Genomic DNA, 26895 nt, shown 5'->3' on the forward strand with positions numbered 1-26895 from the left:
GTGCCCTCTGAGCAAGGCCTGCTGGGAACACAGGTTCGCAGCAAACATTCTTAAGAAGTATGGAGGGAAGCAAGAAGTAGCGGAGAGTGTTTACAAGCTAGTTAATTTTTGGCGGACAGAAAGAGGAGCCAGTCTCCTTTTTATACTTAATATTTGAGCCATTTTGTTTCCATTAATGCACTTATCATTCTTCCAAGTCCCATGGTGCTGGCTCGCCTCCCAGATTGAATTTAACAAAGCAAAAGCTTAAGTTAGGAGTAAAATTTTATAATAAAAGGAAGAAAACAGAAACCAGCTCTTTCTTTGTTATTGAATAACTAATATAAAGTTTATGGATCTGAGAAGTTACGTGACTAAGAGTAAAATAGTTAACATTCGTGGAGTTCTTACCATTTACCAGAAACTGTTCTAAGAGCTTTATTCACGTTCTAACAAAAATAGGTTCTTATAAGATGCTGTAAATGTTTTATATTTATTAGCACATTGAAGAAAACAACCCCATGTGATGGATAATATAATTATCCCCATTTTAAGGTTGAGGAAATTGAGACATAGAGAAGGTCGCACAGCTAGAAGGAAACTGTAAAACTGGAATTGGAACCCAAGTAATCTGGCTCCGGTGTCCATACTCTCAGTTGTTATGTTATGTTGCCTCTGGTAGAAAAAAATTAACCATGATCTCCTTTAATCCTCACAACAAACCCAACCAGGTGGGTTCTGTTGTTGTCTCCCTCTGACAAACAAGAGACTTAGGCCCAGAGACGCTAAAGAATTGGCTAGATAACAGAGCTAATGAGTGGTGCAGGAGAGTCAGTCTAATACTTAAATAACCACAGGAAGGGAGATGCTCTTTTTGTACATTCAACCATACAGGGGGGAAGGAATTACTAAGGAAGTGTGTGAATCTTTTTTTTTTTTTTTTTAAGATTGATTGGTTGATTGATTGATGATTTGACAGACAGAGATCACAAGTAGGCAGAGAAGCAGGCTGAGAGAGAGAGAGAGAGAAAGAGGAGGAGGAAGCAGGCTTCCCGCCAAGGAGAGAGCCCGATGTAGGGCTCGATCCCAGCACCCTGGGATCTTACCTGAGCTGAAGGTAGAGGCTTTAACCCACTGAGCCACCCAGGCGCCCCAGAAGTGTGTGAATCTTTTATTACCTTCCAATACTGAGCGCCTGGGCTTTGGGCTCAGACTTTCTGCGTCCTTTTTAGGACTAACTCAGCTTCATTGTCTTTCCAAGTCGCTCCACCATTGCAAAGGTCAAGAGCAAAGGCGTCCTTGACCAGACTCAGAGGAAGACTATTAGCCATTTTGCCTACAGCGGGGACAACTCTTCCCTGAGGAAGGATAGCATATTTAAAGTACTTACACGCTGCAAGCTTTCATCCTATTTGTGGCCAGGCCTCCGGGACACTTTGGGAAGGGACAGTTAGGGGCATTGGTACTCCAAACCCTACCTGGGAAACAATGTCAACTTCTGCAGGGGAACAAGAGTAATCAAAGGGGAGGCACAGAGAATGTGTAATGCAATGCCATCCCCATATGAACAACTTGATTTCTCTGAGTCTTTGAAGTTCATTTCTTTCTCCCTTTGGAGGCAAGGCCTATCTTGCCTAAGAGGGATCTGGGGTGGGTGGCTGAAGAGAAGACCGCGAGGTGGGAGTGAGACACAGCAAGCTTTATTCAGGCAACACGTTGACTGGTTTGCATTTGGGAAGCAGGGAAGGGCGTCCAACACAGTACAGGACCATTTGGTTGCTATGACAGCCTAGAGGCTTCTGCCCTTCTGCCCAGACAATAGGAAGGTTAGGGAGCTCTTGAGGGAGAGGATGAGAGGAGAGGGGACTTACAGGTCTAGGTGAGGCTGCTCAGCAGCCTATCTGGGAGTTTCTGATCAGGGAACTCCCAAGGGCAGCCACAAAGTAGACATCTTGAATAGCTAGAAGGTTTATCTTAACTGTGGTTAGCAGATGTTGGATGCAGTTTCTTGGCATAGGCAAAGCAGGCCAGTTCTAAATATGTTTTAAAATATGTTTATTTGGGCTGTATTTAAAACAACTGAATAATTTCTTGAGAGAGAGAGAAAAAACACACAAGCGGGGCTTGGGGGAGGGGCAGAGCAAGAGGAAGAGAGAGACTCTTAAGCAGGCTCCACACCAGTGTGGAGCCCAATGTGCGGTGCAAACTCACAACCCTGAGAGCCTTACCTGAGCAGAAATCAAGAGTCAGACATTTGGGGGGCGTGGGTGGCTCGGTGGGTTAAACCTCTGCCTTCAGCTCAGGTCATGATCCAGGGTCCTAGGATCGAGCCCCACATCAAGCCCCACATCGAGCCCCACATCGGGCTGTCTTTTCAGCAGGGAGCTTGCTTCCCCCTCTCTTTCTGCCTGCTGCTCTGCCTACTTGTGATCTCTCTCTCTCTCTCTCTCTGTCTGTCAAATAAATACATTAATTAAATAAGTCATAAAAATATAAGATGCTTAACCGACTGAGCCACCCAGGCGCCCCACAACTGAGTATGTTTTAAATATGAAAATTCAACTTTGGAGCCCACAGGCTTTTGAGTTCTTGGATCCCACAGTCTGTTTGAAAAAAATCAGCAACCTGTGGGGTGAGCATACCGGGTCCATCTTTGGCTTATTTATGGAACATGGTAAAACAAGGATGGTAGGAAGTAGAGCCAAGCGCACATCTAGAATCCACAGCTCTGCCAGACCCAGACTGACACCAAACAGTCTTCCGGGCACGTTGCCCATCCAAATTCTGAGTTCAGTGTTCTGACCTGAGATCCCACTTTGAATGCTGGTGAGGGACATGGGCTGATGCCCGATTCGTACCTTATCATCCCTTCATCATCAGAAAAGCAGAAAAATCTAACATTCAGACCACAAATTACACACATACAAAAGGAACGGGTTGGGAGGATATCTTTACCTACAAGAATGTATGAGACAGTTTGAGTGAATAGATAGATGATACACCCATACAAGCATTGTCTATTGCCGCCTGGTGGGGGACATAGTTTCACCGGCAGGTGGCTCTGTTGCCTTGCATATCGGAGAGGATCGCTCTTCCAACATAGAGCCTTAAAATAAAGTTTTATTTCCAAGTTCCTTATATTCCGGCCACTAGCTCTAGTAAACAGTATGTAATCCGGGATATTTATAATGACGTATGCTGTATTAAGCCTATTCACTACTCAATCCAACAGACTTGCCCAAGGCCCTCAGGAAATTCAACACAATGAGGAGACTAATTTCATCAAATATGCTAATAAACAAAAACAATTTACTAGACACTCCACCTGCTGCTGGCGCCATAGAACATGAAATCAGTGAAACGGATACTCCACTACTCGTTCTGTATTACGGGACATGTTCTCCAACAGCCAAGATTCTCTTTCTTATATTGTTGATTATCCTTTACCTCAAAAGCATTCTGAGGCCCAGACAAACAGGTGAACTGAAGTGTGCGGGATTTCATTCTAGAGATCGGAAAGTCTGACACGTCTGTAGGATTGGGGTGTGAGGCGGGGATAGCGATTTTCTTCCCTTTTCTGTTCTGTTAGCCTGAAGTTCAGGCCCAATTTCTATCCTCAAGCCCCTTATTTTCACACCATATTTTCTTCTTGAAACTCTTCATCATCTCTCATTGACGCAACATCGAGTCTCATTCCCAAAGCTCTGTCTCCAGCATTCTGAAGCCACCACCTAATAGAGGCCTCACTACTCTCAGACTTAAAATGTGGGAGATTGGATTCATGTCTCTCCCCTAAAGCAGGTCCTCCGTCTCATTTTCCTCCATTTATGTCAGTGGTCACCGTCTGTCTGTTCCTCAGAGTGACGATCTTTAGCCTTTACCTTCCCATCTCTCCCTCCCACCTCAATCCTTCCCTGAGTCTTTTCTATGGTATTTTTGGAAAGCGCTTGAATCTCTCCAAGTTGTTTCTTGAACATCATCTCTGTGCAAGGACTTCCAAGGTGTGTCAAGGCATTGGACTTGGTGCCAGCCTACCGTCCATTCTTCTGGCAGCACTGAGGCAATATTCATGAAGCAATACCTATCGATCAATCAAATTACCGAAGCCTAATTTTGAACTTAAATAGAAGAAACTCATACTTTTTTTTTTTATGATTCTTTTTGCATCGAGAAATTATTCCAGTGGGGCTTTGGTAGAAAACACAACAAAGAGGTATTATATGAGCTTTGAGATTGCTGAGCAGACCTCAGACCACCTTATGGAAAGCAGGTGTGATTACTCCTCAGTACAGGGGGTGACACTGTTCTATGTTCCTACACAGAGCAATGAGCTAGGGAAGCTTGTTAATAAAATGTACATTCACTGGGGTCCACATCTGGATACTCTGTTCAGTAGATCTGGACAAGGGTTAGGAATCTGCACTTTTTAAAGAAAATACAACAAAAATTTGAGGAGCATTTTAACCCACTAAGCCACCCAGGCGCCCCTTTGAGGAGCATTTTAAAGAAATCATCATGTAGAAGAAACTCTAGAGTACTTAATACAGAAATAAAATGCTGTCCTGATATCATTAAATTGCTTTATACAAGTACTCTTCAATTAGTCTTAATTCATGCTATTTGATTCCATCGTTCTCTCTCAATAGCTGACCGTTTGCTAAAATTCTACCTTTAGAAGTTCATATCTTCAGTTTCTAGTTTTATTTCAGGTTTAAATTTCCATCTTGGTAGAAGCAACACTTCAGTCTGGTTCAGTTATTGACTCCCTACCACATATGTGTTTATCAGAGCCTGTTCTGGGGTGAACAGGAAATAGGTTGGGATTCCTGAAAGGAGAAAGAAGGTACTGGAACACACCCAACGAGGGTAAGGTACAGATCTGATATGACTCTTCACAGTGTGCAGAGATGGGGCACTCTGAGGTAAACTGTGCTTGACGTGTGGGGTGGGGTGGGAAACCCAGACCCTGCAAAGGTTTCTGAACCATTGGTTATGACCCCTCTTATTGGTGCTAGCTTGGGGCATAGTTGGGTAAGCTAAAGTGTGGGCTAAAGTGTGGGACCAGAACAAACAAGCCTAAAAGAAGGGGCAGGTAAAGGTCCTTTGGCTTTCTTTACCATGCACACGAACCCTACACTTGTATGCGGTAGACATTTTTCTTAAGTGAGTGCAAATGCTTGATAGAACTCCCACACACCATGCTTTGTAAATTCCTGTCTTCCCACGTCCTAGTATTTTATTTAACTTTGTTAAGGTTGTACTGCTGCTCAGAGCCCCCGAGCAGGTTCTAGGCCAGTGGGAGTAGCTCAGATGCCTGTGTAGCCTTCTCTTCTTTTACTTCATAGATTGGATAAGGAGAAAAGGTGACCAGTGGCCCCTGGAAATTCTTCCCGGTGTTTTGGCACTGGCATTTGTCCAACCTGTTTTATGGCAGATCATTCTAACTTGGACTGGTTTTCAAGTGTTATATAGTTTTGCTTTTGTTTTCCAAACATAAAACACATGTGAAGTCTCCTTTGGTCAAAAAGTCACAGAGAATGTCTTCTGCCTTATGCCACCTCAGATGGGGTCATAGAAGGACCACTGTGGTTTGTCCAGAGGACACCATTGCTATTTCTGAATGAGCCTGTGGTATCTGATTGCCTGGCTACATCCGCAAACACATTGTGCTCTGGGACAGATGCTTTTGAGGCTGGGGTAATTTGTCTTTTCTTTTCCTGACTAATTTTCTAAACCCCTTAATATGCATATGCTCTCCCTCATACTCCACTTTAATATTATGGATTAAACATGTATTTATTGAGGAAGTGCATTAAGTGCTGCAGATAACAGCAGATCAAAATCTGTACCTTCGTGGGACTTAACATAAATTTATTATAATTAATTTATTATTACATGACTTAATATTGTTTTAAAACTTTAAGGGATTGTGATAACTTACTCCAATTTAGAAGATCCGGTTGATAAGCTACATTGGGCATATTTTTGTGGATAAGCTTAAATACAAGGCTGAGAAGTTTGTATTTTCTTGGATGAGGGTAGGGAGACCTAGAAGGTTCTCGATGAAGACAATGACATGATCGGAGTTCCATCGCAGGATACCAGACGTGGCAGTAGGATGTCGATGGACTTTATCATGCTTCACAGGGTCCCTCTACTTTATTCTCACTCTGACACATTCCTGGGCTGGGCAAATCTCTCACAACCCCAAATCAAAAAATGACAGATGTTAGCTTTGAACCATTCACCCCGCAAATACCTAGGGCCTGCAGGGGGCAATGATGAGCAAGCCAGCAGCTTTGCAACCCCCTCCACCCTAATCCCAGCAAACCTGGCCTTATCTTAGAGGGCTTCCCCAGTCGCCCTATCCCAGCTAGCCCTGGCTCAGCCTCTCTCATTCCCTTGCTCTTTGTTTTTCTTCACAGCCTTTGTCATCAATCGATATTGTATAATATATTGTTTATCGCCTCTTTCTCTCCACTAGAGTGTAAACTTCTTGAGAGCAGAGACTGTATTTTGTTCATTGTATTGAACAAGGAGGGCCTGGCAAATAGCCCATGCTCGACAAACATTTAGGCTGAGCAGCCTGTGGAGGAACATGGCAGGACAGTGGGCATTAACTGTTTAACCAAATTTGGGGTGCATATTTGATTAAGCATTACTTTGAGAATTTTCCTAGGATGATGCTATCCAGTACCTGTGTCAGAGCCGGAGGCAGCTTACCATATCGGGAAGATAGGAGGAGTGCAGGGACAGGGCCTTCCATACCCATAATGAGATGACGCAGTGTTCAATATTCATGAAGTGCTGGTGGGGAAATTCACCTAAAAAAAGCACACTGGGTGAGATTCAGAAGTATTGATATGAGAATATCAGATAGCTTTCCAACCCAGAGGGAGGCATGATTAAGCAATTGGTTTCCTGGATCTTGGTAAATGGAATTTCCTCTGTGCTGTTTATAAAAGATGAAAACACAATGTTCTGAATGTTGACTGATTTTGTTTCATTGTGGATGAGCTTGTCCTAGTTAGCTCTGAAGGGAGGTAATTTTTCAGTAACCTACTGGCACAGTAATTATCAACCACGAATGAGGTCTTCCTTGCAAAACATTCAGTAAATATTTGGGCTTTTGCAAATCGTATCTTTGTTTATCAAGCAGAGGTCACTGTTCCACCACTCAAGGTAAAGCATACATAATAATCTATGTTTAAAGAAGAGGAATGTATGTCACCTTTCGTGGAAGAAGCCAGGTCCTTCAAAATGTCAATACAAAGTTATCCTTTATAGACAATGTATTCTCTATGGGCTTAACTTTGAATTGAAAGGACTATAGTGCAATCCAATTCAGGTAGTAAAATAACCCAAGTAGTTAGAATTTAAAACAAAGACACAAGTCTAATCAGTATTTTATTTGCTCTCATTCGAGATTGAAGGTCAGAGCAAATGCAGGCATTAAACAAGGTCAAGATGAATCATTCCATTTCTCTGAGAGAATTTCCTGTTCTTCCTACATCCCTTTCTTCTTTAGGAATATATAATTTTTTTCTACAAAGATAATTTATTTGACAAAATGACCAAAGTTCTCCTCAAACATAATGCTGTCCCTTTCACGATAGGCTGGTATCTCTATTCAGAGGCTTAAAATTTCCTGTCTCTCTAAAGTATATTTTTGTGAATGTTACTTGGCCTCTTTGTTATTTTTTTTTAAAACCATACTCATTTGCTCTTGCTATATTCTGCTGATCATTTAGTGAGAAGAAATGTTTCATAAGGTAAGGGATCTCAAATGGTAGATTACATGAGGATAGAAAGGAACAAACCAGTAATAGAGACCAATTTGACACTTCAATTTAACATTGATTTGTCTCAATTCAGGGCAGTCTCAGAACATTTCTTAAAGTCTAGCAGTATTAAAAACAGCTTCTTCTTGGCCATATTTGGCTCTAAACACAATTTTGATTGGGATAATCCTTCTTTTTCTAAATTGCTTAATTTTCTAAAATCTCATCTATAGCACTTTTGAACACCCCAGCCCCTGGGCCAGATGTCCTAATTGATGCCTGTGATGTAGCTTGATGGAGTTATGAAGCTCAAAACCCAACCTGTGGTTGCCGCCCAGCCCCCAGTGAGAACTCCATATTGCGTGTTCCATGTTGTTTTTCTGACTCTGATTTACCTAGTGAAACTAAAAGCACATTGTTCAGAGCCTATCAAGAAAACATTTTCATTTTCACTTTTCCTGGGCTATTTTTATGAACAAAGCAAATATACTAACTGACAAGGTTGTTTCCCTTAATGGGATATTTTTACTTTTGGCTGGATTGATTTTCAACATGTCAACAGGTCATTTTCTTTCTGCCTACTTTGAGGAAATCCAGTTCTGAGGAGTGAGGCTATAAATTTAGCTTGTACCTAAAAATAGTTTATTTATTATAAAAATAGAAATATCATTGTTAGCACTGATTTGGGTTTTCTTGGACCACCTAATGGATGTATCTTCCTTTAATCTACAGAGAGAATTCAATTCATCAAGTTTTATTGAACTTGAATCTCGTAGCCAGCATTGAAATAAAGGCTTCCATCTAAAATTGGGCTGAAAATTCAAACATCATAAAACAATAAAAATCCAGCTTTAAGAAAGACTATAGAAGACCATCTAGCCAACTTTGTCTCTAACTCAGAGAAGAGAGGCAGATTAGATAGATAAGATAGAGGTAAATACATGTTCATACCATACAGTGTATCCTTAGATATATGTGCACACACATTATTTTTTTTAATTCATAAACTTCACTAGGAACTCATTCCATCAGTGCATAACTTTGATTCTCATAATAATATCTTGTACCCTAATATCACCTTCAGTTCTTCTTAAGAAGAGCTTCATGATTCTACTTAGAGTCATGGTTAAGAGCTCAAGTCTTGGGCTCATAGGATTGAATTTCTGTTCTGGCACAGTGACCTTGAGTAGGCCATCACAACTTCTCAAAGATTCCCTTTGCTCCTTTAGAAGGTGCAGATAATATCTACCTCCTCAGCTTGTTATGAGGATCAAATGAGAGACTATCCACAATGGCAACAGATAAACCAGGGCATGACATCAAGCGTAAAGAAGATGGTTAATATCTGTGGCTCTCTCTCTTTTTTTTTTTTATTTTTTATTCCTGAAGTTCTATATCATTGTCACCAGGTCAAAAAGTCTTAAATTAACTCTAAATAATCAAATTCAAATTCAGCAAACTATTTTGGGGCAGAGATGAACAAAACAGACTAGGGTTTCATAGAGTAAATTATCAGTATATGAAGATAATTAGCAGTAGATGTTGTACTTTCAAATCAGAACACAAACAGTTGGGTGATAGGCAGTTTGGGAGATTATTATTTCAATAAACAGACCCATTGACCTCCGAACTAAATGAAATGATAATTTTGGCTTAAACACTGCATAAGCTATTTTCTCAGAAAATGGACATAGAAGTAGAAGAAATATGACCTAACAAATACTCTTCTTTCCTGGAATTCATTAATCATTTATAATTTATCAGAGAAAAAAGTGGCCCAAATGTGGAAGAGAACAACTAGTTAAAATTTAACAAACTTAAGAGATACCAGATGGAATGCAGGGCCAATGTAGGCCACTAAGTCGCTGTTGCTCATTTTCTCCCAAAGAGCATCTTATCTAATAAAATTTTGATTGAGAATGTGGCAAAAAGCAAGTCCTTTCTCTAAAAGTATGATTATGCATTTCAGATCCAAGGCAAGTCAGTAAAAGCCAGACATACAAATACTATACTTCTAAAGTTGGATGTGATACAAGGCACCTGGGTCACTCAGTTGGTTAAGCGTCTGACACTTGATTTCAGCTCAGGTCTTGATCTCAGGGTCGTGAGTTCAAGCCCCACATTAGGCTCCACACCCATGTGGAGCCCAACTTAAGAAAAAATGGATAAGATAGAATGTCTAATTTCCTCAACTTAAGTGCCTATCAACCTTGTGCATGTGAAATTTTATGTGTGTGTGTGTGTGTATAGATGTAACATTTAACACAAAGTTATGAATTGTTACCTTGAATTCAACAAAGCAACACTTTATGGTCTTAAGTGAAGAGAACCGTGGTGACTACATGCTCTGTGGGACTCTCTGTATGAACTGTCTTTCTGATAGGAAGTACACCTTCTCATAAGGCATGCAGTCCGGTCCATTCGATTTCATCTTTGAATGGTGGAATTAATTTTGGTGAAATTTCCATCTAAATTAGACAACCAGATGCATTCTTCCTCAGGGAGCATTACAGAATCAAAATGCAGTTAGTTATAATGGATCATTTATTAAAGAAAACTTTCTAAAGCCTGAACAACAAAGCTTGTTCCCTATGAGCCAAATCTACCAATAATGGTCAATCTTAGAATTTTATGAAATGAAGTACTTATTTTTACAAGTTCCAATTTCACTTGAAAACATTTGGTAATTCATAAACTTGGAGATGTTAAGTGACTTGTACAAAGTAACATACCTCTTGAGTTGTAGAGATGGGATTTAAACCCTGGCAGATGGACTCCGGATTTCTTAACAACTACCTATGTTTATTCTCCTCAATCAGGCTACCCTCTCCTTAGAAGGCAATTCTTTTATCATTTTTTATATTTAAATTTTTAAGACTCAAGAAATAGTTATTAATACAACCAATAAATAATTGTGAATGATTGTTAATTACTTGTTTTAATTGTATGTACTTTGGGGAAGTAACATGTACATAGATTCAAAATTCTAAAGATACCGAATATACAGAAAAAAAGAAGACCTTTTCCCCAACTTTGTCCTTCCTGTTTCTACCCCACACCTCTGTAGACTCTAGTATGTAATCTTGAAATGATATTTAGTGTATAAGCTAACATGTATGTGTATAGATTGTGTTGTTTTCTGTATTCTGTCTTTTGTGTATAGCTTTTTGTTTTGTTTGGCTAGGAAGGTTTTTTATGTAGTCAAAATTCAACAATCTTTTCTGGGGTTTTGTGTCACATTTAAATAGACCTTCCATACTCAAGTATTATGAATGATTTCTCTCATTATTTTTCTAGTATTTTTATATTTAAATAATTATTTAATCTGGGATTAAGAAAAGATTTTATTATTTACTTGAGAGAGAGAGAGCACAAGTGGGGTGAGGGGCAGAGGGAGACTGCTGAGCAGGGAGCCCAATGTTGTGCTCAGTCCTCGGACCCCAGGATCATGACCTGAGCCGAAGAAGGCAGACAACCAACTGAGTCTCCCAGGCGCCCACTAATCTGGAATTTGTTTTTGGCTTAAGAAGCTAGGTACGCATGACACTTGATTTTTTTCCCAGATAGCTTCCCAATTGTCCTAACAGTAGGCTAATGCCATAATTGAAAAATTATAAAGGCTCACTCTCACTTAGCCCAGTTCAATTCAATGTCATCAAATCATTACTGAGTGTTAAATATTGCTATGATCAGTGCAGTACACATGAAATTAAGTTTGCAATCTAATAAGGCGGCCACAGCATGTATATACACAACAGAAAATTGCTCTAAGTGCTCTAAGTGCTATGAAAGAGGGGGCCATCAGAGGGGGGCTGAAGGTTATGTAGGATTTTGACAGCCTGGGATGCAGGAGTCTGTATGAAGTCAATCTAGGCAGACAGTGACATATAATAGAAAGAACACTATGTGAGAAGTAGGACTGGATGGTGCATCCTACCAGGAGGTTATACAATTCGGTCTGGCTGGACTAGAGGGTATAGGAAATAGAATCAGGAGAGAAAAGGCAGCAAAGGTAGGAAGGACATTTCTTATGTTTACATGATGGGAGATAGGGTTGTCATTAAAGGTATTTGAGCAGGTGAATGTCAGGATCTGAGCTACATTTATAGGAAGAGGCATCTGTCAACAGTGTGATGAATGGTTTGGAACCAGAAGTAACTGGAATGTTGGAAGGGGAGTCAGTGAACAAGCATTCTACACAAGCAGTGTAGACAAGAATTAAGGAGGCCTCCTCTAGGGTGTTGACCATGAAAATGAAAGTGGGAAGAAAGTAGCAGTGACAGTGGAGAAGAATTTTAGTAGCAAGTTTTGACAACTAATTAGATGAGTAGATAAGGAGGATGAAGAGGATGGGCTGGGGGTATGGTGATGTGATTGGCAACTACCTGTAAGCCAGAGAGAGGACAGCCATTGAGAGGGAAAGAAAAGGCAACACACTTGATTTTGTTATATTCACTTTGTTACAATGGTTATGGATTATTTACCAAGTAGGAACACTGGCCTCTGTTTTAAGTCAAAATGAAAACTTCTTTGTAAGGATTAAATAGCGAAGTGTTAGTATTTCTTCTAATCTAGATGTATTTCTCCCATTAATATATTTAATTAAAATTTGCAGTTAGCTTGGTTTCAGAGGGCCAAAGGAGGGATAGGAGAGGAAGATAAACATGTTTTCCCAATATACAAGGAAACTCTAGGGGCAGGCAAAAAGGGACAGCCCTCCTTAATACCTCATTTTGCCCTTTTCCTCCAGCTATGCTTCTAGTCACATGTACGGGATGTGGCATTTCCTAACCCCTATATCCAGCTTTTCCTCTGAGGGAATAAGATGGATCCTCGGGGGGAAACAGAGTAGGTTCCCGTTCCCCTCTGTGGCAGATGTGACGCCGCACCAGCTAGTTCTTCCAGCAAAGGGAAGAGCAGAGCTTCACCCCCACACACAAAATGGAGAGCCCGGGTTGGTGGTCAGCGGGGGGGAGGGGGGGAGCTGGTCAAAAGGTACAAACTTCCAGTTATAAAACACGTCCTGGGGATATAATGCACTGCATGGTGATATACCATGGTGAAATAACCCTGCACTGCATATTTGAAAGTGGCTGAGAGAGTAGATTTTGAAAACTCTCCATTCAAGGTGGGGGGGGGGGAGTATTTTGTAACTAGTGCGAATATTAACTAGACTTATAATGGTGATCATTTTGCAATATATACAAATGTCAAATCAGCAAGTTGTCCCCCTGAAATGAATGTAATGTTATCTATCAATTACATCGCAACTGAAACAACAAAAACAACAAAACAAAAACAAAGTAAATGGTAAACACAGAGGGGCCGGAATATATTCCCAAGTCACTCATTCATTCTTGGGAATATTGCCCAATTGGGACCTGCTGCTTCCACCAGGCAGGCAGTCTCCTTCTGCCACAACCACAGGTTAAAAATAGGTTTATCACCTCCTCCCTTGGCCAAGAAAGGACTTGCCCTGAGTTAGATCATGGTACCAGGCTTCCTCTTCAGATTGGGGCGGGTTTGTTCTCCTCGAGGTCAGCCCTCTGTGTTTGCTCTCAGCACCTACTGGAAGAGGTTGCAACAGGCAGCCCCCTCACCCCTCCCCTCGCCCAGCAAGAGCTAAGGCTTCACCAATCTTTGCAGGTGAATGTGTGCTTCAGGGGAGAAAGTTTGAGCTGAGCCAAAAAGGAAGAGTTTACGCCCTGTGTGCCAAAGCTGCGAACCTGACTGAGCGTGGGGTGGGAGCCAGGATGAGGAAAAAGACGGGAAAGACCTCCCCGCCTTGCCGGAAAGACAGCCCCGTGATCAGCCCCAGCCACTGGCTGTGCTGGCCATCCTTGGAGCTTACATAAAGGGACAAGGGAACCCCAGAGGCCACAGCGCTGACAGGACAGGGCTCGGAGCACCGGGCACCCAGACACCATGACTTGGTCCTTGAACCCCCAGGGTTTAATTCTCTACTTCTATTCTCTTGTACTGCTCCCCGCGACGTGCCTGGCAGTAAGTGCGCTGTTTCCAGAACATGGTTGTGTTACGCGGACAGCTGAAAAGTAAGAAAAGCTGTGCTACACTAGTGACATCTCTTTGTTTTTCTCCTCCAGTACGTTGCTACCAGAGACAACTGCTGCATCTTAGATGAAAGATTTGTAAGTAGTTTTCATGTTTCTCACTGTGTGTGAAGTGGGGAGGGTCAGAGGGAGAGAAGAGATTCTCTCATAAGTATCATTGGGCATTTTAAACTTTTTATTTAAAAAACATCATCTAGGTTTTACCTGTTTTTATGCTAGACTTTATGCTAACTTCTTTTAAAATCAAGATTTCTAATCACTCTCTTGTTGTATTCTCAGGGTAGTTATTGCCCAACTACCTGTGGAATTGCAGATTTCCTGTCCACTTACCAAACCGGTGTAGACAATGATCTACGGAGTTTGGAAGACCACTTCGCAGGAATTGAAAACAAAACAGCAGAAGCCAAAGAACTGATCAAGTCAATCCAAGTCACCTATAATCCCAACGAGCCACCAAAGCCAAGTGAGAAACGAAATACAGCTGAGACAATGCTTTGTGCTGTCCTTTTGCTGTGTATCAGTGCTTCCATTTGCTTACATCTTCTTCTGTCTCTGATCCCATGTTACAGACAGGATTGTGAGTGCCACTAAGGAGTCCAAGAAAATGATGGAAGAAATTATAAAATACGAGGCATTGGTTGGATCACACGAATCAAATATTCGGTAAGCATTTTTGTTTTCATTTAATCTCCATAGTGGGCTTAGTTGTTATTCAATATTCCAAGCTTCAGTGGAATTAACCTTTTTATTTTTCCCCTCTTATGAAATCCAACTGGCATTGTGCCGAACCATCCTGAACACAGTAGAAGTGGGAGTTTTTAGTGCACTATGAACTGCACCGGGTTATAACTGATTTTTAGTGATCATATGGGAGAAATGTGTTCTATATGTCTCCAAATGCTGTTCTGACCAGAATTATCAAAAGGGTCAACCATCACCCATCTCGGATTTACAACATAAATTTAAACTGATGGGAATTTGGTTGTTGAAAATGAATTTTTTTTTACTAAAAATGCCAACAAATAAGTGGCGGATAAATTAGTAAGCAGAGGTAGAGGGATGATCTTGGCTACAATCCTATATTACACTGGAGGCAGAGCAGCAAAAAACCTGTTTTAAGAAACCAAGTGTAACAAATATTGTAAGGCAAGTGTCAATCATGACACATTGAACCTGCAGTCGTGTATTCTCTTCTCTTCATTTAAAAGTAAAATGTCTCTGCTAATAACTTCCTAGGACTCACAGACTTTCTGAACATAGGGTCTCAGATACAGTTGAGTTTCTTACTCAATTTTACCCCCTCGGTTGTTCTCAAAGTAGCATAGGAAATAGAGTTAAATGGTGGCTGAAGTGACCCAGAAGGGATCTAGCTTCTCATTGGTATCAGAGGCCATTAGTTTTGTGGTTATTATCAGCACTATAATTTGCATTATTACTGTCCGGCATTGAAGTTCAAGGACACTATTGTGCAGAAACTTTTTAAGGGTTGGGAGAGAAAAAAGTGGTCAAATAGTTTGTCTGTCCTTCTTTACTTTAGAGAAAGATACAACAGTCCGTGCATTATAAGTGGTTTTCTGTCATTGCTGAGTATCTACAGGCAACTCTGTGAGAAATCATAAAAACAGATTTGTACTTCCCTCAGACTCTTTCCAAAGCTATGTAAATGGAAACATTAAAAAAAAAAAGAGAAAGTGTCTTTTCTATTTTATGTAAAATAATGCCCCAGATATGTGTCCCATGTAAGTCACAGACTGAAGTCCATAAATCGACCCTCAGTAGATCCTCAGTGAGAAGGAACAGCTTCAGCCCCTGTGAGTTACTGAGCAGAACCTTTCCTTCCCTATGAATGCTCTGACCTAAGAAATCCAGGTGGTCTTCCTATTAACCAGGTTCCTCACTCAGTAGGTTGTTCTCTGCTACCCTTTTTGCAGGAGAGTTAAAAACCTGGATGACCACGGCACCTGAGTTGGTTAAGCAGCCCACTCTTGATCTCTGTTCAGACCTTGATCTCACGGTCGTGAGTTCAAACTCCATGTTGGGCTCCATGCTGGGCGTGGAGTCTACTTTAAAAAAAAAAAAAAATCAGGATGATTTCTTAAGATGACATCATTCACTGACAAGGACTTGCTTATTTTCTTTCCCCCAAAGCTTAGAGCTTCAATTCAGTAACATAATTTTATAATTTTTCCAAGAATGAATTTATCGGGAAGTACTTCTTGAGAACATAAAGTATTTTGAATAAAGAAAATACAGAATTACTGCTCTGAAAGGAATAACTCCCTTATCTTATTTTCTGTTTGTAGATTTTTACAGGAAATATATAATTCAAATAACCAAAAGATCAATAACCTGAAACAGAAGGTAGCCCAGCTTGAAGCAAAGTGTCAGGAACCTTGCAGAGACACAGTACAAATACATGATACAACTGGGAAAGGTAAGTGAAACATTTATATTGGGGTGATTCTTATCACAGCAAATATGCAAAGCAGAGGAGGATGTATAGGAATGTATAGGACTAATCTGGAAAGTGTTAATAGGAATATACAGGAATAATGTGGAAAATGGTTAGCCAGTAAGTCTAAAGTGCTCACTTGCTTAGAATTTTCTTGAGCAGCTAAAACTAGTTTGAAAGGAATGATGATGTGAGAGCTAAGAAAATGTTTTTGGGGGACGTGAATAGTTTGCAACACTGTGAAAAGCTCATCGTGAAGACTGGAACAGTCTAACAGGGATTTCAAAGCACAGTACAATATTCTTCTCCTTCTCCTTCGTCTCCTCCTTCTCTGCCTTCTTCAGATTGTCAAGACATTGCCAATAAGGGAGCCAAGGAGAGTGGGCTTTACTTTATCAAACCTCTGAAAGCTAACCAGCAGTTCTTAGTCTACTGTGAAATTGATGGATCTGGAAATGGATGGACAGTGCTGCAGAAGGTATCCCCCCCCCTCCCCGTGCATATATAATAACACTCAGATCAACATCTGCCATATGCCAGATACTTTTATAAGCACCTTGTGAACATGAACTCAATTAGTTCTCACAATGTCTCCACTTTCCAATGAGGTACAATCATTACCTCTAGAGAGGAGGAAACTTAGTCACAAGAGGGTCAACAACTTGCCCAAGTTCACATAATAAGTAACACAGTTAGGACTGGAATCCAGGCAGTCTGGTTCCAGTCTGTGCTTTTGACTCAATAGTGTATTGGCACTGATATTGTAGATTCATGAGAGCACATCATCACAGTAGCAGAATGACAAAGAACCAAAAGAGACCTCTTGATTCAGGTAGCTCAAGATCTAAGGTTGCCCATCACAAGAAGATAAAGTCCCTGAGAGGATACAGTTGGGCTATTCCAAGACCAGTGTCCTCTTGCCTCTGCCAGAGCCAGTCACCCATTGCAGATCTTCTAACCATGTTGATCTTTGATCACTGTTACAACTAATCCTGCAGGGGGCGCTCAGAGAGAGTGAGTGACAGAAGTGCTGTTCCACATACACAGATGGAGCAATGGGCTGACCTTTCCACCATCAGTAAAAAAATCAGCAATACCAAGTTGGGGTTCTGAAGTCCTCTAAGTGCCTTTTTAAAACTACCACTGATTTAGAATTTTCTATGTACCAGACACTCCTTCCAGTATTTCTCTTAATTCTCTGGTGTAATCCTGCAACAATAAGAAATAGGCACCATTATTCTTTAATTTTACTGATGAGGAAACTAAGGCAACTTGCCCAAGTTCACTTAGTAAATAGTGGAATCACATCACGTTTTGATGTCCATATTTCAAAACGGTATTTATAGCATCTTCTTTATGTGCACTGATAATCCAATCTCTCCTTTTGTCCATGCGATTGTGTACTTAGAGGCTTGATGGCAGTCTGGATTTCAAGAAAAATTGGATTCAATACAAAGAAGGATTTGGACATCTGTCTCCGACTGGAAACACAGAATTTTGGCTGGGAAATGAGAAGATTCATTTGATAAGCACACAGTCGGTCATACCATATGCATTAAGAATACAGTTGGAGGACTGGGATGGCAGAACCAGGTACTATTTAGAAAGGGCTTGCTTTTTTTGTTGTAAACGCTGTCTGGAATGTGCACTCTCCAGTGTTCAATAGGCCGAGAGAAAGACAGTCTGACAAATGCCAGAGCACATCCAACCGTTTTCCCCAGGAGTCAGTTTGGATCTTGGGCAATTCAAAGAGATAGTCCCCATCCAGGATGGAGAATGTTTTGGTGTAATCTACTTACCCTGGAAACATACAGAATAATAGCTAATATTTACTGAGAACTTAATAAGTACCAGGCATTGAGCATGAAATTATAACTTAATCTAATCCAGTAACTATTTCATGAGGAAGGTACTATTATTAATCTCATTTTAGAGATTAGCCTTCCCAAGGTCACGTTGCTGGTAAATGGTAAAACTTGGATTTAAACTCACATAGTTGACCCTACAGCCTATCCTTTTAATGGTATTCTGGTTGAAAAGTGAATCCAGACTTTTCTAATTTCCTGGTGTTTTAATGACAGTTCATTGAGTCAGTCCAATGAGCTACCCTAAAATTAAATCAGCTAGCTCCTTTGGTGAGATAAAGTCCCCTCTATGCTCATAGTAACCCGGAAGATTTGAGCATAGAATTCCTCATTAAAATGCAGGGGAAAAAATTAATAATTTTGATATATTTATGAAATAATGAAATATATTGTCTCCAAACTTGTATTTTTAATTTTTTTTTTTTAATCAGGAAGTTCCATAGACAGCAGACCTTCCTCTATGAGTACACCTTCCAATTTCCAAGTACTGGAGATTAGGGAGGAAGCAAAATATTTTCTGAAAATTTCTATTCATACACCAAAGCCCTGCACTCCATAGAATTCTGGCCTTTACTCACAACTTTTCCCAGGAAAGAATCGCTCTCTGATCCTACAGCTTATATTTTGTGGGCCACACAGGGACCATTTCTTCAGTGTGATGCTGTAGGAAGCCCTCCTTCTTGTCACTATCACTCTGCTTTGGGAAAGAAAAATCCCTTTCAGACCTCATCCTTCAATGTACCACAAGAGGCTAACACAGCTGCAGCTCCTTCAAGTTTGGTGCATTAATTAATGATCACTCAGCGCCCTTTGCTGTGGTTTATGATAACTGCGTGCAATGCTAAATGCTCAGGGAAAGGTGGAAAATACGAAACAGTCAGATTCATCCACACACCTGGATTTGATATTAGGATTCTATAGGCAAAAGGTATAGGCTAATGTTCTTAATTTTCACTGGGATGCCCTGAAAACTTGTAGACCAATTCTTCTAGATGCTTCTATACCGATTGTGGTATTTTTGTTTGTCTTTAAGATTTTTTTAAAGGTTTTATTTATTTATTTGACAGACAGAGGTCACAAGCAGGCAGAGAAGCAGGCAGATAGAGAAGGAACCAAGCTCCCTACTAAGCAGAGAGCCTGATGTAGGGTTGGATCCCAGAACCCTGGGATCATGACCTGAGCCAAAGGCAGAGGCTTTAACCCACTGAGCTACCCAGGCACCCCTGATTGTGATGTTGATGAGCTCTGAACTGGTTCACACATCCATCACCTTTTGCCAGATTTGCATAAAATTGGATTCAGTGAGCACATTTCAGACTTAAGAAACAAAGTTAAAACTTCCAAACACTTTTTCTATGGAAAAGGGAACTTCTGAGATCCCTAATGAGGGTCAAGATATGATGTCTCTATTCTCTTCTTTATAGTACTGCAGACTATGCCATGTTCAAGGTGGGACCTGAAGCTGACAAATACCGCCTGACATATGCTTACTTTATTGGTGGAGATGCTGGAGATGCCTTTGATGGCTATGATTTTGGCGATGACCCTAGTGATAAATTTTTCACATCCCACAATGGCATGCAGTTCAGTACTTGGGACAACGACAATGATAAGTACGAAGGAAACTGTGCTGAACAAGACGGATCTGGTTGGTGGATGAACAAGTGTCATGCTGGACACCTCAACGGAGTTTATTACCAAGGTATGGCTTTCTTCCTTACATATGTGAATTAGTAAATAGTCTGTATCTTTATAAAAGGTAAAAAATAATATTAGAAAGTGAGAAATAATTAGTGAAAAAGTTGGGGGCTTACTACATAGTTTTTCATTTTAAACCAAAATTGGATTCTAAACTTCCACAGAAATTGACCTCTCTAGAAGAGATCTACCACGTTGGGTTATGCTATCTCTTCTAGACGTTTAGACATATGTGTGATCTGTGTGGACTAAGATTATCATATTTGTGCTTGTTAACACCAAGCCTGGTGCATCTTCCCATGAGCTACATGATAGATATAACCAGCGGACAGTGAGCAGGTGTCTGAAGGAACAGAGTTAAGAGCAGGGAAGTAATGATAAGGGCATGGTTCCATGGAAGCTTGAAAGAAAAGGAGTCCAGCCTGAAAAGTGTAGGCACTTATTTTAGAATGGGGGTAACAAACTGTAGTTTGCTCCAAGGCAAGAATATTTCCAAACACTAAACTTAATGACAAACAATTATTACAACCCAACATTTGTGTGTTGAGGAAGCTCTACTGATTCTAAAAGATCCATTAAGATAAGCAATCTTACCTTCTCAGTGTACTGTGCTAGCCAATAGATGATTCATAATCCTCTTAAAAGTTATTTAAATTTACCTTTTATTTTCACAGCATTCTTTTTTTTTTTTTTTTTTTTTTTTTTAAGGAAACCTAACATATTTTTGCACCTACAGACCATGTAATTAAAAGACACCCTCAGGGTAGGTTTGATCCACATGACTCAGAATAGCATTGTTGATAGGCTGTGGTACACTCCAGTATTGGACTCAGACAATCCTTTACAAAATTACATAAGATGTCATGCCCAAGGACAAGAAGAAGGCAAATCAATGTGGTCTTCACTGTATAATGGAGATGTAAAGTAACTTTCCAGAACTGTTTTCTAAAGTCCTAATACTTTTCAGTGAGATTGTGTTTTTAGATGACTTGAGGTCATCTGGTCAGCAATTGTGACTTCTGCCATTCTAACTTGCTTGTGGAAAGATGGTCCATAATAGCTGATTCCAGGATGGCTAAGCTCAGGAAGAGAGACTGATTGGGGCAATTTGGGGTTCTAGCCCTGTTATTAGGGAATACATTTAGTATGGATGTGACCACGAAGTACAATATAGATATAAGAGGTTGATTCGTAATAAATGTATTTCAATTGTAAATCACGATTTTAGGAATCATTAGGGGTTTTTCAGATAGTAGGTAACTATAAATTTGATGTAAGTGACAGCGTATTTTTTAATAAGCCATACTTTATAAACTTTCTGAGGCAAGGAAATTCAATAGCAATTATATGTATATCTACAATTTGTTTTAGGTGGCACTTACTCAAAATCATCTACTCCTAATGGTTATGATAATGGCATTATTTGGGCTACTTGGCAATCCCGATGGTATTCCATGAAGAAAACCACCATGAAGATAATCCCATTCAACAGATTAGCCATTGGAGAAGGACAGCAGCACCACCTAGGGGGATCCAAACAGGTTGGACCAGAACACCATGTTGAAATAGAATATGACTAAATCACTTTACCCTGAGAATTAAACTGTTAATTTCTGTTAGTCCACAAAGTTTCAGAAACTTTTCTGAAAGTTTTATTTTCTCTTACTATATTTATTAATTTTAAGTCTTTTATTAAGAGTATTTAGCTTTAGATGGAAACTAAAACTCACTTTGGATTATACTCCCAAATAACTGAACTCAGAGTTGTTTAAAATTTATGTAAGAAGATAACATTTTAGCTTATTTCTTAAATATATAATAATAAAACTGTTGCCATATTTTGCATTTTATTAACATGTCATTTTGTCTTGGAGATTTGTTTGTATTATTGCTTATATATTTTAGTTTATACTAATAAAATCAGAGTAAATTCTAGCATTTCAAATGTCCAAGTATTTTTTCCATGTTTATTGCCCCCATATCACTCATGTTTAATTCTTTTTTTTAAGCAGAAAGAATTATATCTTTTTATTTTTGTTTTGGTCATAGGCTGGAGACATCTAAAAGACCATTTCAAAAGTGATCTTTTTTTAAAGGACTTTATCTGAACAGAGAAATATAATATTTTTCCTTTGGGACAATGGACTTACAAAGCCTCACTTCATTTTAAGAGTAAAAAGAACCCATATTGAAAACTTCACTAACAGTTTTATGCTGGTGATAATTTATCTACATTCCATTTCAATAAACACTTTGTTTCCTAAAACCAGAAACATGGTATGTTTTATTGATCATTAAAAACCATCATTTTCCTTCAAATCAGTAATTCCAGTTGGGCAATCATCAGGAATTGCTGAGTTTTAGTTTATGATGAACCTTATTCTTGACTCTGAGGGAGTTATGAAGAAAATGGAAATCATGGCCTTTGTCTTCCGGGAGTATAAGACAAATACAGGAGAATACAGTTTAGACCTTAGAGACAAAATTTGGTATAAGAACATAAACACAAGACACAATCACATACCAAGGTTCATGGTACCCAAAGTAAAACTGGACCTAGAATGTTGTCTGAGGATTCTGTCAAAAAAAACCTTTTAGCTCCAGACCCCTGTAGCCAGATGTGAGCATTCTGAGAGGATCGCACGCAATTCAGAACAGTAAACTTAAGGGAATGATCTGTTCTGTCTCTCACTGGTAACTAATGAAGTGAGTGGAATGGAACCATAACTTATTCTGAATCCAGGGATATTGAGATCTGAGCAGCCAGAGAAAGGAATTGTCAACTTTCTGTAAGGAATAGCAAAGTCTATGTAGTTGGCAGAAAGTGAACCATGTAAAGTAACTGACTGATTTCATGAGAGAAGGATCTCGTTGTTTTATAGTCCTCAGCTTTGGCTTTGGATTATCTTCCTCTCCACAGTTTCTTTTTTTCCCCATACTAAATGTATTCCCTAAGGATTATCTTCCTTTCCACAGTTTTTAATTCTCTCACCTCCTTGTTGTCATGAGTCCTGATTTTAAAATACCCTAATAAAGAGTTAAAAGCATTAAATCAACTTCTAGGTATACAACCAAATACCTGTGAGGGCCTGAGATGAACACTGATTCACTGTGTGTAACACTCATTCATTTATATATGCATGGAGCATTCATTCAACTAACACTTACTGAAGGCCTTCATTGCACTAACCACCATGCTGGTTAGTGGGGATGTTGTACATAGTACTATCCACCTTCCTCCTTCCTTCCTCCCAAACTGGTTAGAAATATCTATCCAGTTCTCATGTTCCAAACAACCTAGCCCCTCATCTTCCAGTCTTCCTTATTCTTCCTTCCCCATATCATCAAGCCTGCCAAACCCAGCTGCTAAATATTTATTATATTCTTCTCCTTCTCTATTATCCACTGCCACCATTTTTGGGAGGACATACAGCATCTCCTGTCAGGATAATGGCGGTCATCTCCTTCCTGTCGTCCATGTTGCCTTCAACCTTGCCTGCTCCCACCTTGTCATACTTCAAACCATTTTTAAACTCAGAATGCATACAGTCTCCCTTTGTCAATCTATAAAATCCTCTGGTTGAGCAATCTGGTCAAGTAAGAAGAGTTGTATTAGTATTCACAACTTTTTTTGGTGATAATATCACTTCAGTGATTTATCCCAAGAAAATTATTTTTGAAAAAGAAAACATCTATGTACAGAAATCTAGATAGCCATATGTCTAATAAGTGAAAAATTTAGAAAATGTATAACAGTGGAAGAATGGACAAACAAGATGATTAGTACAACAGAATCGAATGCAGTGATTACCTAATGAGTAAAATATCTCTATATGAACATGGAAACATTTAGAAAATAATAAGTGAAATTTTAGGATGAAAAACAACTTTACAGTGATAATTATGTAAAAAGTATCTATGAATATACATTTTGAGCAAAATGCAATCTTGACATGTATACATTCTTTGTACACATTGATTTTGCCCAACAAATCTAATGTAAAATTTAATACTAAGCCACAAAATTAATATAAAGAAATCCAAAAATTGCTGATTTTTCCCATGATCACTTGTCCAGTGCTTCTTCTAAAATATCAATTACAAAATTTCTTTCAAAAACATTTTGGAGCTCCCTGTTTTTATGCGTGTCCTGATTACATATTTGGTCTACATGTTGGATAATTCAGCATTGATTGCTAGAGGGAGACTGACTGGCAGAGAGGAGCGTCTGACTTTTCTTTATATACCTCTGTATTGTTTGATTTGCTATAATGAGTACATATTAAATTTGAAGTTAATTTAAAATTTTTTGACTCACTCTAACCAATGTAAACTAGCCAAGGTATTTATGGTTGATATCTTTGGTTTATTCAGTTGATAAGCGTGAAAAACAAAGTACACACTTAACCCAGGAGAAAATATACTTCCCTGATAATTTCTTTTTTTAAGATCTTATTTATTTGAGAGGGAGAAAGAGGGAGAGAGAGAGAAGGAGAGAGAGGCAGCACAAGTTGGGAGAGGGGCAGAGGTCGAGGGAGAAGCAGGCTTCCCCTAGAGCAGGGAACCCCTCACCCGAACACAGGCTCCATACTAGGACTCTGGGATCTGGACCCGAGCCAAAGGCAGATGCTTAACCATCAACTGGCCCCTCAGATGCCCCTTCCTGATGATTTCTTAACATTTTGATGTAGCTCCAAAAGAGTGCAGAAAAAGAGTTAAAGACAGTAAAAGGAGATAAAGTAGATGGATAATAACAAGTTGTTAATAAAGAGACTAAGAATATGAAAAAGACGTTTTATACATCTGTGTGTGTGTGTGTGTGTGTGTGTTGTGCATGTGTGTCTCCCTCAGAGGCAGCGGTTGAGTTAATCATAATCCTGGTAACACCATTCTTATTCATTTGTGCTGGGTTACTCTCTTGAGTGATTGATTCTTTTTTATTGAAATTTCCTTTTCTTCTTTCTATCTCCTTAATAAAAATCATTTCAAAAGATTTGATGTGTTTATTTGTATGCATTCTTATAAATCATAAATCGATCTATTGTGTTATGTATTTTTAAGTAATATAAAAGTCATTGTATTATAAATGAGTATTATCTGGCTGGTTCCCGAATTCTTTGTTACTGGTCTGTGTTAAGATAGGTAGAAAAATTGAGGATTAGCATGTAGAAACATTTTTTCCTATATTGTTTTTTTTTTAATTATATTCATTGAAATGTAATTTTATGTCTTCAGAATCTAATAATAAATATTAGGGCCTACATTTGATACATCCTTATTTTTTTTAATTTCACTTTTCTAGTGATTATTTCTATTTTATTTTATGATCTATAGGTCTATAATTGTTTAGAAATTTAACAAAAGTGGTTCTTTACCACAAATAGTTTGAGAAACATTGCTAAGGTCTTCAATGTACTTACTACTTTTTTCATTCAACACTGTGTTAAGATCTGCCCACAATCTGAGTACGTTATAACTTCCTTGATTTTCTTTTGAGTCCAAGGGTTAGAAAGTGACTATTACTTTAAAAAAAGAAACTGGATATTACTTGGTTCAAAGCTTATGATTTTTAAAACTATTTTTAATTAGTATCTAAATTTATTGCATTGTGATTAGAGAAGATAATCCTGATATTGGTTCTTTTGTTTTCTTTCTCTCTCTCTCTTTTTAAAGATTTTATTGTTAAGTAATCTCTACACCCAACATAGGGCTTGAACTTAAAACCCCAAGATCAAGAGTTGTATGCTCTTCCAACTGAGCCAGCCAGGTGACCCTTGATATTGGTTCTTGAGAGAGAGATTTCACAAGATATTCTAGGACAGAGGAATTATCAGAAATAATCGATCTCATAAAAGTGTACATAAATCATAATCACTCTCCAACAATGGTCTATATACCAGAAGACAATTAATATTTGTCCTTTAAGAAGGAAAACAAAGAAACTAAAGATAGTGATAAACGTAAGATTTGTTCCAAATGGCCCTTTAGTCATGGCACCTTACAAGTACTGATAGTAGGCTTGACCGCTGACTTGTGGAACACTCCTCCGTATCAGGTTTGAAAGACTTTTGGGAAGGCTAGCTGGCACGATTTCAAGCTCTTGCTTATTTCTCTTTAATTGGGAAATATCTGAAGGTACAAAAGAGATAAATTCTGGATCATGACATTTAATCGGGTTTACAACTGGGTCAAAAATGTGTTTCCCAAATCCAAAATCCAGTACTCTTGGCCCTCACTCTCATTTCCTAGGTCCTTAGCCAGATTTCCCTTTCCTGGCAACTTCAAACGCACAAAAGGACCGCAGGTAGACGAGAAACCTCCCTAAATAAATCTAAATGCTGACTTCCCCTAAATAAACACAGTAGGACAGATTCCACTCTGTGATGAAAGTGGCCTCTTTCAAATGCTCGGGGGCAAATAGTTAAAGTGTGACTTTAAAAAATCTGACCTAACTTTAAGATTAGACCTTGGACTGACAATGTTTTCCTTCCAATTTGCTTTCCTTACATCACAAAGCTGTGGTAAGAGTCAAATGAGAAAACATATGAAACTGCTTTGGAAATAAAAACAAAAAGAAATTGTTTTCTTTTGCTGTTAAGATTGGCATTGCTGCATGAGATCTGAAACCAATGTCAGTTAAGTTTGGCAATATAATTTTAAAACTTTAATAATTTTTGCCTGTATGTTTTAATAACATTTTTATTTTATTTGGGGGGGCAGGGAAGCTATAAAGATACTACAAAAAATTCCCTATACCTGTCACCCAGTTTCCTCTCCTGCTAATACCTTATACCACCATGGTTTATTTGTCAAGACCAAGGAACCGACTCTAGTAGTTACTGTTCCCTCACCGACACACTTTATTCCCTTTCACCAGGGTAAAACCAATGTCTTTTTTCTGTTCCAGGATCCTACCCAGGATACGATATTACATTTAGTTGCCACATCTTCTTTGTCAACTTCTGTAATAGTTTCTTAGTCTGTCCTCATTTTTCATGACACTGACAGTTGAAAGGCATATATTCTGGTACACTGGTCAAATATTTTAT

General features: G+C 39.2%; 1 protein-coding gene across 1 annotated transcript; it reads left to right on the forward strand.

The window, feature by feature from the left end:
• The first annotated feature begins 13622 nt into the window (after nt 1-13622).
• FGG (fibrinogen gamma chain) lies at nt 13623-22119 on the forward strand. The gene is made up of 10 exons (XM_059374962.1): nt 13623-13763; nt 13865-13909; nt 14111-14294; nt 14401-14494; nt 16135-16265; nt 16628-16761; nt 17692-17876; nt 19573-19850; nt 21218-21387; nt 21896-22119. Exons 1-10 carry the CDS (start codon nt 13686-13688, stop codon nt 21908-21910), a joined length of 1314 nt encoding a protein of 437 aa, XP_059230945.1. The 5' UTR covers nt 13623-13685; the 3' UTR covers nt 21911-22119.
• Nucleotides 22120-26895: the final 4776 nt, after the last annotated feature.

Source organism: Mustela nigripes, chromosome 1 (genome assembly GCF_022355385.1).
Source record: "Mustela nigripes isolate SB6536 chromosome 1, MUSNIG.SB6536, whole genome shotgun sequence".
NCBI lineage: Eukaryota > Metazoa > Chordata > Mammalia > Carnivora > Mustelidae > Mustela > Mustela nigripes.